The 13,765-nt window shown below is 36.1% G+C and overlaps 1 protein-coding gene and 1 long non-coding RNA gene across 3 annotated transcripts; both read left to right on the top strand.

The window, feature by feature from the left end:
* The first annotated feature begins 8 nt into the window (after positions 1-8).
* On the top strand, positions 9-3,098 carry LOC113683649 (uncharacterized). Its single transcript, XR_003447404.2, has 2 exons — positions 9-157; positions 1,175-3,098. It is a non-coding gene; the product is annotated as an uncharacterized LOC113683649 (long non-coding RNA).
* Positions 3,099-8,790: 5,692 nt separating this feature from the next.
* On the top strand, positions 8,791-13,428 carry LOC113683648 (homeobox protein unc-4 homolog). Of its 2 annotated transcripts, none has more exons than XM_089183840.1 (3): positions 8,791-9,143; positions 12,320-12,480; positions 12,814-13,428. In XM_089183840.1, the coding sequence occupies exons 1-3, from the start codon at positions 8,918-8,920 to the stop codon at positions 12,976-12,978; spliced, it is 552 nt and encodes a 183-aa protein (XP_089039966.1). In that variant the 5' UTR covers positions 8,791-8,917; the 3' UTR covers positions 12,979-13,428. The 2 variants fall into 2 exon arrangements, with proteins under 2 accessions (XP_089039966.1, XP_027056702.1); XM_027200901.2 differs by having other exon boundaries at positions 8,796-9,143; positions 12,317-12,480.
* Positions 13,429-13,765: the final 337 nt, after the last annotated feature.

The following is a 13,765-nucleotide window of genomic DNA, read 5'->3' as shown; positions in this document are numbered from 1 at the left end:
CTGAGGAAACACACACGAACTGTTGCCATTTCAGACGGCCATTGGCCTAGTTGTGCTTCTTGTCCCAATGTTTCGTCCTATATTGGATAATCTTTTGGAGCGATTTCCAAAGTAATGGTCGTTAACGAAAGTTACTTAGTGTGAGCTCCTAGAGGTGGTAAGTTTCGGTAAATTTATCCAACCACTTATTTGCAGTTTAACTTTTAACGCGAAACTCCATTTTAGTTTAGTTTGACATTTTGTAAAGAAACTCTTGCAGCTTTTGCAATCTGGAAGAAGTTTGAACTTTTTAGTTATTTTATAAAATTCCAACCATCTATCTTTGCATCTAACTTACAATGAGAGCTGGGGAAGACGTGAAAGTGAGTTTAAAACCTTGTTAAATGCAAGCAACAAACACATCTCGACAAGTGGCTGCGACTCTGTCGTAATTGCTTTCCTCGTAAACATTTTCCCTAAAATCCCAATATTTCTCGTTTTTGTAAGTTTTTTTAGCTAGAATCGAGCTTGAAAGTCAGTAATACTCATTTGGCATAGATTTTAGTGGTTAACTGGTTAATTTAGGCCTCAAAAGTTCACTAGAATGTAGTATTTGGTTGAAGCCGTTGGGGCGATTTGTCTTGTTTGATCCTTAAAATCTATTCAACTTGGCAACTTTCAGTAATTTTGACATTAATTCAGCCTAAAATTATCCCAGGGTAAGTGTTATTTGCCTTATATGACTTTATTCCAATCCTTTGTGTGTGAGAGGTAAATTTTTCGTGTCGTAAAGGGGAAAATTCGACGTAAACTAAGAGTATACCAACAGAAACAGATTTGTGTCTAGTTGTGGTTCGAGCTGCTCGATTGTCTTCCTTCTTCTTTACCTTTGAATTACAATCGCTAATATTTCACTTGAAAATGGGTTAATGAAGCTTTTCATCACAGAAAAAATTGGGAATCACTCTCCTCTTGAAAGGGAAGATTTTATTTCTGGATTTCGTTTCTGTTAAGGGAGATTGTTGAGAATTTCATAAGTCACGTTCCGAACAACCGCCGCACCGCCATCTTGTCCATTACAGTTATCGTTACGATGCAAAGATCGTTGTCTTTTTCTAGACTTAAGAGCAAGTTTGTTTGACTTATTTCAATTTTAATTTTACAGGAGGATTTTATTCTTGTTTTCTATCAACAGATCTGTCCATTATGGGGCTAATTTTGCCATTTTAGCGGTGCAACGTATATTCGAAGACAACGCACCTTCGATGAACACAATATCTACTTTCAAAGGGTCAGTCAGCGACAACAGATGAAATTCATTTGTGCGACTACTGCTACTTTTCATTAATTTTTTGAACTATGAAATTAAAATCAAGAGTTTTTTTTATTCATTCAGTAGAAATAGAATGCGTTTCGAGAGATAATATACCAGATTTTGTCGAAGGTTTTACGCGTATCATCTTAGCGTCGGGTCATTTATTGGCGCTAAAACGTTCCGAGGCAAGTATTGGTGAATAGAAATTTAGTTTTCGTTCTAGGACTGCTTCTCTTAAGGACGCCATAAGCCCATCTTTTCAGTTAAGGCCTATGAAAACTTGTCGTAAGAAATTTTAGGTAAATGTTAAGCCATCAGATATACTTCAAAATATTTTTTACAATTTTAATTCTTATCGTCGACACACCCTGCGAGCGCTAAGTCGGTTTCCTTACGGAACAATTGTTTACGTGTTGTTTCACAGTTCAGTAATAGAATTTATACGGTTTACTCGAATCTTTCCTTTATGAAGGATAAATTTTTAAAAAATAGAATGCTACTCTTTCCTGAAATTCAAATATTTTCTCAGTTTTATTTTAAGGAAATTGTTTGATTTTGAATGTTTGAATTTTCACCTTTCGAATCCCCAACCGTACACTAGACGTGTTTTGCATATGTAATGACTTCTTGTACCTTCTATTATATTTAGGATTTCTAAAGATTTCTGCGTTCCTGTTTTAAAAAATCGTGGATATTAATTTTTTGAGAGCTTCAAAAATTTTCCATCAAATGGAAATATTTCTGTGTTGTCAATTTTAAGTGGCAAAATGTGTTTGTGCAAGAGATGTCAGGCAAACTATTCATGTCTAGCTTGAGTGAATTAATAATGATTTTCAGATAATCAAATGAGCCCTCATCTTCAACATAGATATAATTTATTAGTCATAACTTCTGCATTGCTTTTATTTTTGTCTACCATTTGAAAAAACAAAGGAAATGTTTCTTTAATTTGGAATGCTCAGAAAATTTAAGATATTTATGCTGGAATATTATTTTGACTGTTTTTTTTATTATTATTTTTGTTTTATGGATATTATCTCAATCAAGGAGGGCATTTGTTAAAGATTTCTGCTCTGATCTTTTGCTTTATTTGCTAAAGTAAAAGTCAAGTCAGAAATCTCTAAAAAAGGAGTCTTAATCCTAGGTATAACATTTTTAAAACAATTTCAACTGAATTTTCCTTCTTGGTAGATCAGTCATTATGACAACAAGATCTCCAGATGAGATAATTTCAACCAAATGACCTGTTCCAAACTTATTACAACCTTACATTCATGCAAATTTTTTAGCAAAAAAGTATTTTGGAGCAATTATTTATAACCATAAATAAATTGACTCTTTACACCTTAACATCGATTGAGCATATTCTCTATACTGCTCTACATAAATTTCTTATGTTACTGAAAAGGAGAATTTTCTTAACATTCAAGCTGCTTCTATCATTGCTAACCATTTTTTTCATGGTCATACTCTTAACCCTTTAAGCTGCAATATCAACATGTATATTCTCATCACTGTCCTCCATATGTTTCATAATTTACGGATTGAGAGAATTTGTTCAAACATCAATACATTTCATCTTTGGTAATCATTTCATTCTTGTGATCTGTACATTTGATCAGGCAGTGATATTGTTTGGAGAAATTACATCCTGGTCACTACTGGGGCTGAAAGGGTTGATGTTGATACAGGTGTGATACTGTAGGGATAAATTAGATATGAGTCACTCTTAGGGGTTCCATCAGGTTGTACCAAAGAGAAGTCAGACTGCATTTACTAAAAGATATTGATTAAAGATGGATAAGAATTAGAGTTGGTGTTACTTGATTACCATATTTTCTGGGGGCATCTAACTAAGCATACAGAGACAATTGGGGTTCTAGAACCAGCATGTGTTTGTGTGTGTGAAATTTAAAAATAGTAATGCAATATCAAGCAGAGGAGTGACAAGATTTAAAATATATATATATATATATATATCAAGAAACTGTAAACTTCTGTGTTGAATGAAGATACTAAAACCAATGAAAAACAAAAGTCTTCTTTTAACTTTTACTTTGCTTTTGCGCTACATGTTTCACCACTGTTGTGGCTCTTCAGGCATAGAAATAAAAATTAAAAAAACCTCTCTTATTTCGAAATATAAACCCATTCTTAATGGCTTGAAATCACACTAATTGCTCACACGCACTTTGAATTACAATAGCCATTATTATTGTAATTACAATTAGATCAGTGACGTAACAAGTCAATAACCACACTTTGCTGTGCCTGAAGAGCCGCAACAGCAGTGAAACGCATAGCACAAAAGCAAAGTAAAAGTTAAAAGAAGACTTTCATTTTTCATTGGTTTAGTATATATATATAAATATTTTAAGAGGAAAAAAGGACACAACTACATTTCCCCGACAAGCCTGTTTCGTGAATCGCTTCACTCTTAAACCCCTGAAGAGTGAAGTGATTCACGAAACAGGCTTGTTAGGGAAATGTAGTTGCGTCCTTTTTTCCTCTTAAAATATTTATTCCGCTCTGCTTCAACGTATTGAGCACTGTTCCACACGAAAAATCGACTTGCAGACTCCCTATATAAATATATATATATGTATATCAATTGAGAGTTATTATTTGATTCAATGTCAAATTTTTTATAGTAAGATTGTAAGAATTTTATGGCAGACAGTAAGGAGAATTATAAATCTTGGGAATGAAAGGGTTAAATAACACAGTATGACATACATGAACACAACCTGATTCACAAAATCAACTTTGTTTGCAGTCTTCCTGAGTGTTAACAAAAAACACTTCAATAACTCCCTCCTCACCCCTATGCAGAACTTCAATTTTGTAATAAGCCCCCTCCTCTCAATCAGATTTTTAGCACATTTGAAGACAATCTCAGAAATGCAAGGTCACTCTTTGCAATTTCAAAACTCAGTCTGTTTAATAATTTGATATATAATTTTTTCATGATGTTAATTGTTTATTGATAATTTTGGTCTGTTAGCAAACCACTATGACATTGTTTTTTTTTTACTTTGCAAAAGCTACAGTTTATATAAATGTTAATCCAAAAATGTTCTTTGAGATAAATCCATGCTATCTATTCAGAGAATAGATAGCATACAGAAAATAACAATTACAATGATTAGATTAATGAATATTATAATAGTATTGATGAATTAAGTAAATAGCTACATAATATGATATTACTGAAGGAAAGAGTTGTATTTAAATTGAGACAAGTGTCCTATGATTACAATTTTTGTGTTTTCCTCAGCACAATAAAAAAATGCTATCAGCATTTGTGTTTTAAACTGAATGTTTTCATAGACAGCAGGATTTTTTCTTTTGTGACATTTCACTTGTTTGGTCAAGGCTAAGATGATGCAGAAATTTAATCCAAGGGGGCATTATGTGAATGTGTCAAAGTGAGAATGGTCCTAATGTACTTGGAAGAGAAAAAACTTATGCATGCAACTTATTCTATGTTTTTGTTGTTGTTTTTCTACTTTGCTTTGCATTTGATTGGTACACATGTGCCATGAGTATTGTATATGAGGTTCATAAACCTTATGTTATACATCAATAAAAATTCAGTTTCTTTCATGCAGGAGTACAGCTTGGTGATGTATTTATTGATTTGGACTAAAAAATACCGTCAAATGTCAAGGGTTGAGGCGTGCATTCTGCTACAAAGAAAAGTATTCAGGCTTAGGTAATTCAGATTGTTCAATTGGCCAACCTCTGACAATCTGGGATGTTTCATTTCAGATCATTTCCACACCCACCCCATCACTTAAATTTAACTACTTTGAGAGTTGGGTGAGTTTTAGTTCCCATGCTTTTCTCTAAGAGAAGAAACTTTAAATCGCCCTAATAACTTTGAACCAATTCTGAGCTGTATGGAAGCACTCGCAAGAGGTGAGGTGTGCCATTTCCTTTGTTTTTGTCTCTGTGTTTTTTCTATTTTGAATCACCAACATTTTAGGATCCTACGTACAACCGTTTTTTCCATTGAGATCCTTGTAACCTTTTTAGCTTGTCCTCACAGCACTTGACAGGTGTAGCTCTACATTGAACTTGGGCTTCCTGTGCTAAATCGCCTAAGCGAAAAAGTCATCATCTGAGCAGATCTTTTAACAAATTCTCCCTTTGATCTCGAAAGAAGCGTAACAATGTTAGCAAATAATTAAATAAGACCTTTCAGGTAGGTACCAAGAGATTGCTCCTTACATAGTCTTACTTTTCGTCACATTTTCACGGTCGTTAGGAAATACGCATTCAGAAAATTTCAACTACCAGATCAGACGAAGGACGCTTTCGCCTGGTTTTCGGGCAATCTTCGGAAAAATGGACGGAAGAACGCATTAGGAAATCTAACTTTTTGGAATAGCCTTAATGGTGTAAATGATTATTATGAAAGCTCATAAAACAGCTTCTCGGTAAATTTTAAGAAGCAAAAAACATAATCGCCATCTGTTGAAGACGATTATGAAGTTGTCGCTCGTCCCCAGTTCTCTCCATCGACGCGGCCATTTCACTGCCTTCAAACGTCACGTGTTTATGCGGGGTCTCTGAGTACATGTAAGGCAAAGTTTCGTTTGTAGTTCGCACAAATGATGATGGACGTTGGTTATATCACGGCTCAAACGTTTTGAACAAGGGAAATAGATAAAGGACATGAAAAACAACATCGGATGATTATTTGATTGAAAAAGAGAGTTATATGAAGTACAAGCCGATTAAGTTCTAAGGAATAATTAAATTTTACTTTGACGACTAGCTAATTTTTTCTTTTTTTTAAATACGGTACACCCTTAACCGCTTAAGTGTCACAAGGTGGGTTTTGCCAGTGGTTTGCGACGTCGTTATCGTTTCTCATGATCGCCTGGAGACGGTATAAATCAGTTTATAATATCAATGCAAACAGTCACGTATGTTGTCGACTCATCATTAATTTCGCGACTATCACGCGCAATTGAGCTTCACTCATTTACGTTTCGTAATAAAAACTGGACTGCGCGCGACCACCATAACGTTTATTCAGGGTGCCTTTTTCATCTAACATCCTCTGAAGTTAATATGCTGCCAGCCACACACTGTATGCACAGCTGACCGACGCCTTTTTACGTAAATTACCCCGCATTGTTCACTAATGTTTCGCGTAATTTGCCCCGTTGTGTTTCACCATTCATTTCAGCGAGTTAAAATCTTCATTAATTGAAAATTGCGCACAACTTTCTGCGAAAAAGCTGCAAGGCCCTATAATACCCGAAAATATAAATTTTTCAGGCTGAAAGTGGTAGTTGCCCGTTTAAGACAAAAAATTGTACCCCGGACACGTCGAAAAAAGTCTGCTCAAATCCAAGTTTAGTTTCTCATATCTCAAATTGCAAAGCTTCCTTTTGTTAAGTCAATTTATGAATATTTCATTTTTCCTAAGATATTTGAGAGAGTTACATTTAAAGCGGGAAAAGAATGGTTTGTTAATACAATTAATATTACATGAGCAAATCGGGATATGATCGATAAATATTAAAAAAAGTTTTCGTTCGTGCTATCAAAAATATAAGCTTCTCTCGAATCAACGGACAAAGCTGGTGTGAAGGTGATTTTATCCCTCACGATTTTGTAAATTTTCAACTCGACCAATCCATATAACACATCTTTTTAACGGTTTAAAAGCCAATTGCATCGTGTATTTACATCACAAGGAGAAAATGCAGCCCTCGTATCAACAAATAAGCTCAAATGAAAACGATAAAAACAAATGAACTTTTGTTGCGCCGAATAAAGGTGGTAATTAGTGTTGCGTAGGTTGAGTTTAAGAGATATCGTGCTTTGTTTAGTATGTTAATATTTCTGAAATCAAACTCTGATCACTGATTTAAATGGGGTAATGATTATAGCTTTGTTAGTTGTTTACAGAAGCAATGAAAATCTTTTATAATATGGCTCAAGCTCATATGCGCTATCAGTTACCAGATTGCTCTTGTTAACGAGATGAGCGGTTGAAAGCACTTCAGAGTTTCAGAAAAGGGGATTTGTTGTTCTACAGAATTAATCTCAAGTGATTCAAAGATATCGGCGACGAGTGCGGATTAATTTGAAAAGCATTTTGAATTATGTGTTCATTGCAACCTGTTCTTTTGTTTTCCTTAACTGATAACTCGCAAAAGTAAGAAAAAACTTGTTATCAGCAAATCAAACAGTTTTGCACAGCAATTATTTCGGCAAAGTGAGTGAGTAGAAGACCAGATTTTTTGTTTTAAAATAGCGGTTTGCAATCCATGTAGCTGTCTAAGTCAAATGGTTGAGTTCTTCTCATACAACTTTTTCATTTGTTTGTTCCGATTACTTTACAAACCCACGAGGAATAACATATTAAAAATCTATATTTGAGTGTCGTCTAAATGCCATGCAGCTTAATTTTTCGCGCGGTGTCAGCATAGTTGTTCAGTCGCCTTCAAGTTCAGCAAGAAGCGTTTCTTTAAGTTAAGAGAACATCAGTTTTCTTGTGTTAGTTCAAGTTACAGTGAAAATTTATCTGAAAAAGGTCATTTAAAGAGACAAAGAGGAGTCCATTTAAAAAGGTGTTGGCTTAAAGAGTCTTCGTCGCGAGGTAAACTTTGATTAATTGCATGCATGAAAAACCAACTTGAAGGAAATTTGTTCCTGTCCTGCTAAATAATATCATTCAAGTTCATTTGCGAGTCACGTGGAGATTTGGTTTGACGAAGAACAGAACCTGAAGGCCAATTCTTCTTCACTTTTTGCTTATGGAAGTGTTAATAATATAAATGGTTGTTTTGCATTTGTCAGTCAGATTGTCATGAAAAGTCTTTACTCGTTGAACTTTAAGTTACTAGTGAAGTCTTAATGCGGAAAATAAGAGCGTTTGACACGAATACTTTTTACTGATCTAGGTTAACTTTAAGAGTTATCCTCCAGGATATAGTGTCGGGTTTCAAAATGAGAAGGAATTTTTATCATTTAGTGTTCCTACAACGAATGCTCTTTATCTACAAACATGTGTAAGCTAAAGGCTTAAAGTAAGAATGCTTTAATTCGTTTTGTCGATAAATGACCCGGCCAACTCATTTGAAACCCGTGCGTTCTATTTTGACTGAGATGATTCGGCGGGCGGCGAAACAATGTCACACTTTCAAATGCCGTTGAGGTGTGAAATAGAAGATATTTTGTTAAGTTGTGGGTAAAACCTGAGTGTGGGTTAGATTTTCCTAATCAGATGAAAAAACTATTTGGATGGACTAAAAACTCTGTTAAGTGGTTGTTTAAGACAGTGAAATCAAAGTTGACGGCCGATCAATGAAATGGGACAGTTTCCTCCTGACTGTAACCTCCATGGCAACATGATGATGCGTAGTAGAGCGCTCGCTTGGAGATGATTTTTTGTGTCGCTTAACAAAGCGAGAAATGAAGCTTTTGACACGCTCTCTTGGTATTGGCTGGCAGGCGTCTTTCACACCAGCTTCAATTAAGGGTTGCGGGCATTCAACACACAATTGGACAGCTTTGTAAACTCGTCCTCTATATTTGTAGCGAGTTTGCCTGTTAATTTAGTTTCTACGAAGCGAGCCTCGAGGATCGAGCACATACATTATGGATCTCCTACGCCATCGTTATCTGTACTCGCATCACCATCCGTATCGCCTGGCAGGAATGCGATACGGGGCCGTATCACCTTATCAAGTTGTGTCTATACCTCGTTGCACCTGCGAGTGTTACTGTGAGAGGAGTCGAGTGCAGTTTGCTGAGGGTGAATCTCGAAATGCACCAGACACCGACAGGGAAGGAAGAGCCAGAGATTTCGATGATCTGAAGAATGGTAAGTTGTTCATGCCGCGGGGGAATTCCATTGTCGGAGCACTGCGAGTGAAATACTCTCGCTCTACGAGTTTTTTAAGTGCATTTTGAACTTTTCACACGTCCAGTTTATCAAAAATACAAATTTTTACGCGATTAACGAGCTGATTTCTGTATGTATTAGCTTTTCTACCGTCCAATATCATCTTTTTTAACTTCCTGATAATATTGTAGTTGGTGAGTGCGGACGTTCAAAGAAACGTCAGTGAGACGCGATGAAAAAGAAACAGTCGGAAGAGAAAACTACAGTTAGGCTTGATTCAACTTGCCAAGAAAAACTGTTTCAAAATTGTAGTATCCCGTGAGCTTTAAACCAAAATATCTGTCCCCTCGAGTGAATCCTTGAGGCGATTAAAACTTTTTATTCAGATTAATAGCTTCAAGACAATCTTACTCAAGGCACGATATTGTGCAGACGTGAAGAAACTCGTACAGAGAACACATCATTGGGCCTCATTCATTGCTCCATGAAATCGATAACCTATTCTCTCAGTACAAAATCTAAGTATCAATTATTTCTTAAACCAGGGAACAGCTGTTTCTAATGCAGAAGTTTATCCTTCTTGGCAGGGCTTTGTTTCGGAAATGTTGCACTTTTTTGACTACAATGGTGAAGATAATGTAATGAACTCAGAGTTCGGTTCGGCTCTAGATGAGTACTTTTGTGTTGTTGTTTTTTTCGGCCTGTAAGTGGCTAATTTCAGACAAATTTAAAAGAAAATGATCCTCTATATGTCCACCACTAATTCTAGAAGACTGGATTCATCGTCTCCTTTACAGAGAGTTATCCAACGCAATATAATGTGCTTTTTTTTTGTTACAAATGACTATTTTATTCATTTGGCACCGACGCTAAAATTGAAAATCGGATATTGGTTATTGAAGTTTTAGAGGTAAAATAAAATACACCTTCGTTATTTCCAATAGTAAAACAACCTCTGCTAGGTTTTAAACGCAGAAAGTACGGGTGCGCTAAGACCTTTTATTAGCTACTGCTGTTTTTTTACTAATAAAATATTGTCATACTAATGAATCCTTATTAGCGCTTGTAAAATCTTTAAGAACCAGAATAAATGTAACATTTCTAGGCACTTACATTAACATTTGTATGTGGTTTGATTTCACCTACGCTTTTCCCATAAAAACTTCAGTCTTTAAGTAGTTGCTTTGTTTCGATGGCAAAATGAAATTCCATCTACTTTGTCTGCTTTAGTGTGTTACCCAACAAAGTTCGACTGAAATCTATACATGCAATGTAAATTTTTTTTTTCACAACAATTAAACCAGGGTAAGTCTGAGTTCTAAACCTTTACTCGAATTTATCTTACAGAGAAAATGTCCGATCGATTCGTTGTAAGATATCAAAAGTCCCTTATTTGATATCAATGTTTCCTAACATGTCACTCATTCACAAATCGATTCCGACATAAAATTCAACATAATTAACTTCTACGCGATACCTTGGTTGGCCCATCTTTGCCCAGCTGCCAGCTTGTGAAAACAGAGAACCGGCGCTTATCGATCATTCTTGAATTGAAGTATACACAAAACCAATGCTTTATACAAACTGCGATTCAAAAATTCTCACCCTCTAGGTATTTTTTTATTGCCTCATTATCTCTGTAAACTCGTGCAGTGGGCTGTCGCGGCACTGATTTGTTTTCTGACAAATTGCCTCCGATACAAATTAACCATTGATGGCGAGGTAATAGTGATCAAGTATTTCTAATAAGAATAGTTTCGTAACGGTAAAAAGATGGCGATTTCCGCATGGTTTCGTGCCCTATTTTTAACGAGCTTTTATAAGCGTGTTCTGCCGGAGCTGTAGATCTAAGAATCAATTTTTTCGCTGGTTCGAGAAGCGGAAATCGATTATAATCCTAATAGGAAGTCGCTTTGAAATGAATCAAGAGGAACGCTTAACATTTATTGCATTCTCGTCCACATACCCAATCTTACTCATTTTCGAATTGTTTTCACTCAGAATAACTGTTAAACTCCCCTTTCTTTCTTTCTCTGTTTTTCTTTATGTTTTGATATGAAGAATGATGTTTCGATTATCTTGAACCCGCTTTCAAAAGTATTTAGGAAATCGAGTATTTCTCTGTGGCAAACTTGAATCAGAGACTCCAACTGAGAGCTGTAAAATCAGAGAGAAAATATATGTCGAACCGAGTTCTCATTCGATTTCAAATCCAATTCACTAATCATTTTAAATCGACTAATTAATCCAAAATAGACCTAAATCTATTTCTAATAATTGGTGATCTTTCTCTGTTTCAACCTCAATAAATGAACAAAGGAGACAGTGCGCTCCCTGACTGTTTTCACTATGATTTTTTTAATGTTATGATTCTTTCATGACACTGCCTTCAGGGACTGTGTTGGTGCACCTGAATACAGTGTTAATACATATGCACAGGTGCTGGTGAATATCGCTATTCTGTTGATATCTGCGAACTAGATGTGTCCAAACAAGTAAATAACTCCTATACGCACGTCAACCTCTGGGAGGGGCTCTTCGCTGGCTTCTTTGTTTTGCATACCGCATAAAGGTCCCGGATGTGTCACATATCACTCAATCTTGGATCATTTGAGATCGAACAGTTTCAATACTGCGGTTAAGATCCAGTGAAACTGCGTTTCTGCTAGAAAAGAAAATAAGAGTTTCTAGTTAAAGTATCTAAGTAAAAAGACAATTCACGATCGAAGCTCAGAACAATTTCCTGATGAGTAGGCACATAGTTGTACTCATTATCAGCGGAGCTAAACAGTATCCAAGTTTTAACCCTAGCTAGCAACTCAAAGCTTTGCCAGACTCTAAAAATCAATGCACTTTTCGATAAAGCATTATTAAATTAGCCGAACAAAAGAAGGGGTAAATATCTCGAGGGCATAAGAAAAAATAAAGAAAGGACATGCCTCCGGTCTAAAGTGCGATAAAAAGAGGCGATTGATTTTATATTTACATCACGCGGCCATTGGTTTAAGAGAGAACTTGAAGGGGGAGGGGGGGAGGGGAGGGGTCGGCTTTTTAGCTACTCACTAAACGCATTGAAGTACAAGGGCTCCAAACAGTTGAATTGAGTCAACTTCTCAATGAACTAGTGCTCATCATTTATTTCATTTCCGCAGAAGACTTTTGTCACGATAAAACAGGAGGTAGGAGAAACAGAACCACTTACAAGAGATGGCAAATCGAGGAACTTGAGAGAGCATTCGCTCTGAATCCCTATCCAACCAGTGTGTTCAAAAAGTCCCTCGCTTTAAGACTGGGACTGAGAGACTCGCGAGTTCAGGTAACAATACTCTCGTGTTTTCATGTGCGAATTTCAAGGTTCAAGGTGCACCCTGTGCTGGCCATATGCTCTTCCTTTAAGGACAATTATCATAATTTAGTAACCCTTCACACCCCAAAATCAGTGTACATATTTTCACATTGTTCTTCATACATTTCCTAAGGTGCTGACAAGGAGAATTTGTTTAACAATCAAGAGCTTATTTAGGCGGTGATCATTGCCTATATTCTTGCGACCTTGATGTGTGATTCGGGGGTGATTTTGTAAGGAGAAGTGAGATGCTACGATTTAAAGTATTAAAAAGAAATTTGTCATACCTCATTCTCTCCTCAGGTCTGGTTCCAAAATCGTCGCGCGAAGGCAAAACGAGAAAGGCACGGCTCGTCTGAGTGTCTAAATGATACAGAAGTGGAAATTACAGAGGAGGAAAGATCTTTAGAGGCGGAAAATCAAACTGACGTCGAGGAAAACAAAGAACTTGATGTAGACGTAGACTAAAGCGAAGTCTATTTGCTTTAATTTTTATCCAATATCATTGGGCTCGTTTTTGACAATGATCTCACAACAATATTCAAACCAGAATAACAAAACCTTCATCTTTAATCATGCCAACCTCAATTTAAGGCAACGATAATGGAGGGATAAGGAAACCATATTGGAAGATTTAAAACAAACACCACTGCGCGTGCACAATTTCTTGACCCTTGGCCAACCAGCTTGGCCCATAGATATATATGCTTAAAGCATTTAATTAGCTTAAGAAAAGACCAAATATCCTGCGTGTTGATGTGATACGATGTTTATAGAGCTAAGATGACCTGAAAAAGCTTATGTTGAATTTTATTGAATATCTATTGCCAAGAATAATATGGCCATCGCAAAGAGATAAGTCAATAAATGTATATATATGTAAATAGAAAACCATCGTAAAGTTAAAGTTTATTGTTTTCTTGATGTCCTATTCTCTCTCTCAGCGGAAACGTGTCTGTGAAATCGTCGGAGTCCCAACCAAGTTTACCACACAATTTTATGTCGTCAGTGTTAACTCTTTAAATTCCAGAAGTGATTAACATATAACTTCCCCCTTTGATATCCATACATTATTCTGCAAACAGGTAATGTGAATACTCAGGCTTATCAGGTAAACGTTATCCTTATCTAGCACCAAACTCTCGTAACTAATGTGTAGGGAATGTGTAGCAGATAGAGAGGAGAGTTAGCAATCAGATTTTGGGAGTTAAAGGGTTAAGAGCCGACCACAACTCAAATATAATTCATGAGACCT

This window comes from Pocillopora damicornis, chromosome 10, assembly GCF_964200805.1.
Source record: "Pocillopora damicornis chromosome 10, jaPocDami1.2, whole genome shotgun sequence".
Lineage (NCBI taxonomy): Eukaryota > Metazoa > Cnidaria > Anthozoa > Scleractinia > Pocilloporidae > Pocillopora > Pocillopora damicornis.
Note: the sequence above shows the minus strand (reverse complement) of the source record. Positions and strands in the feature narration are given on the sequence as shown.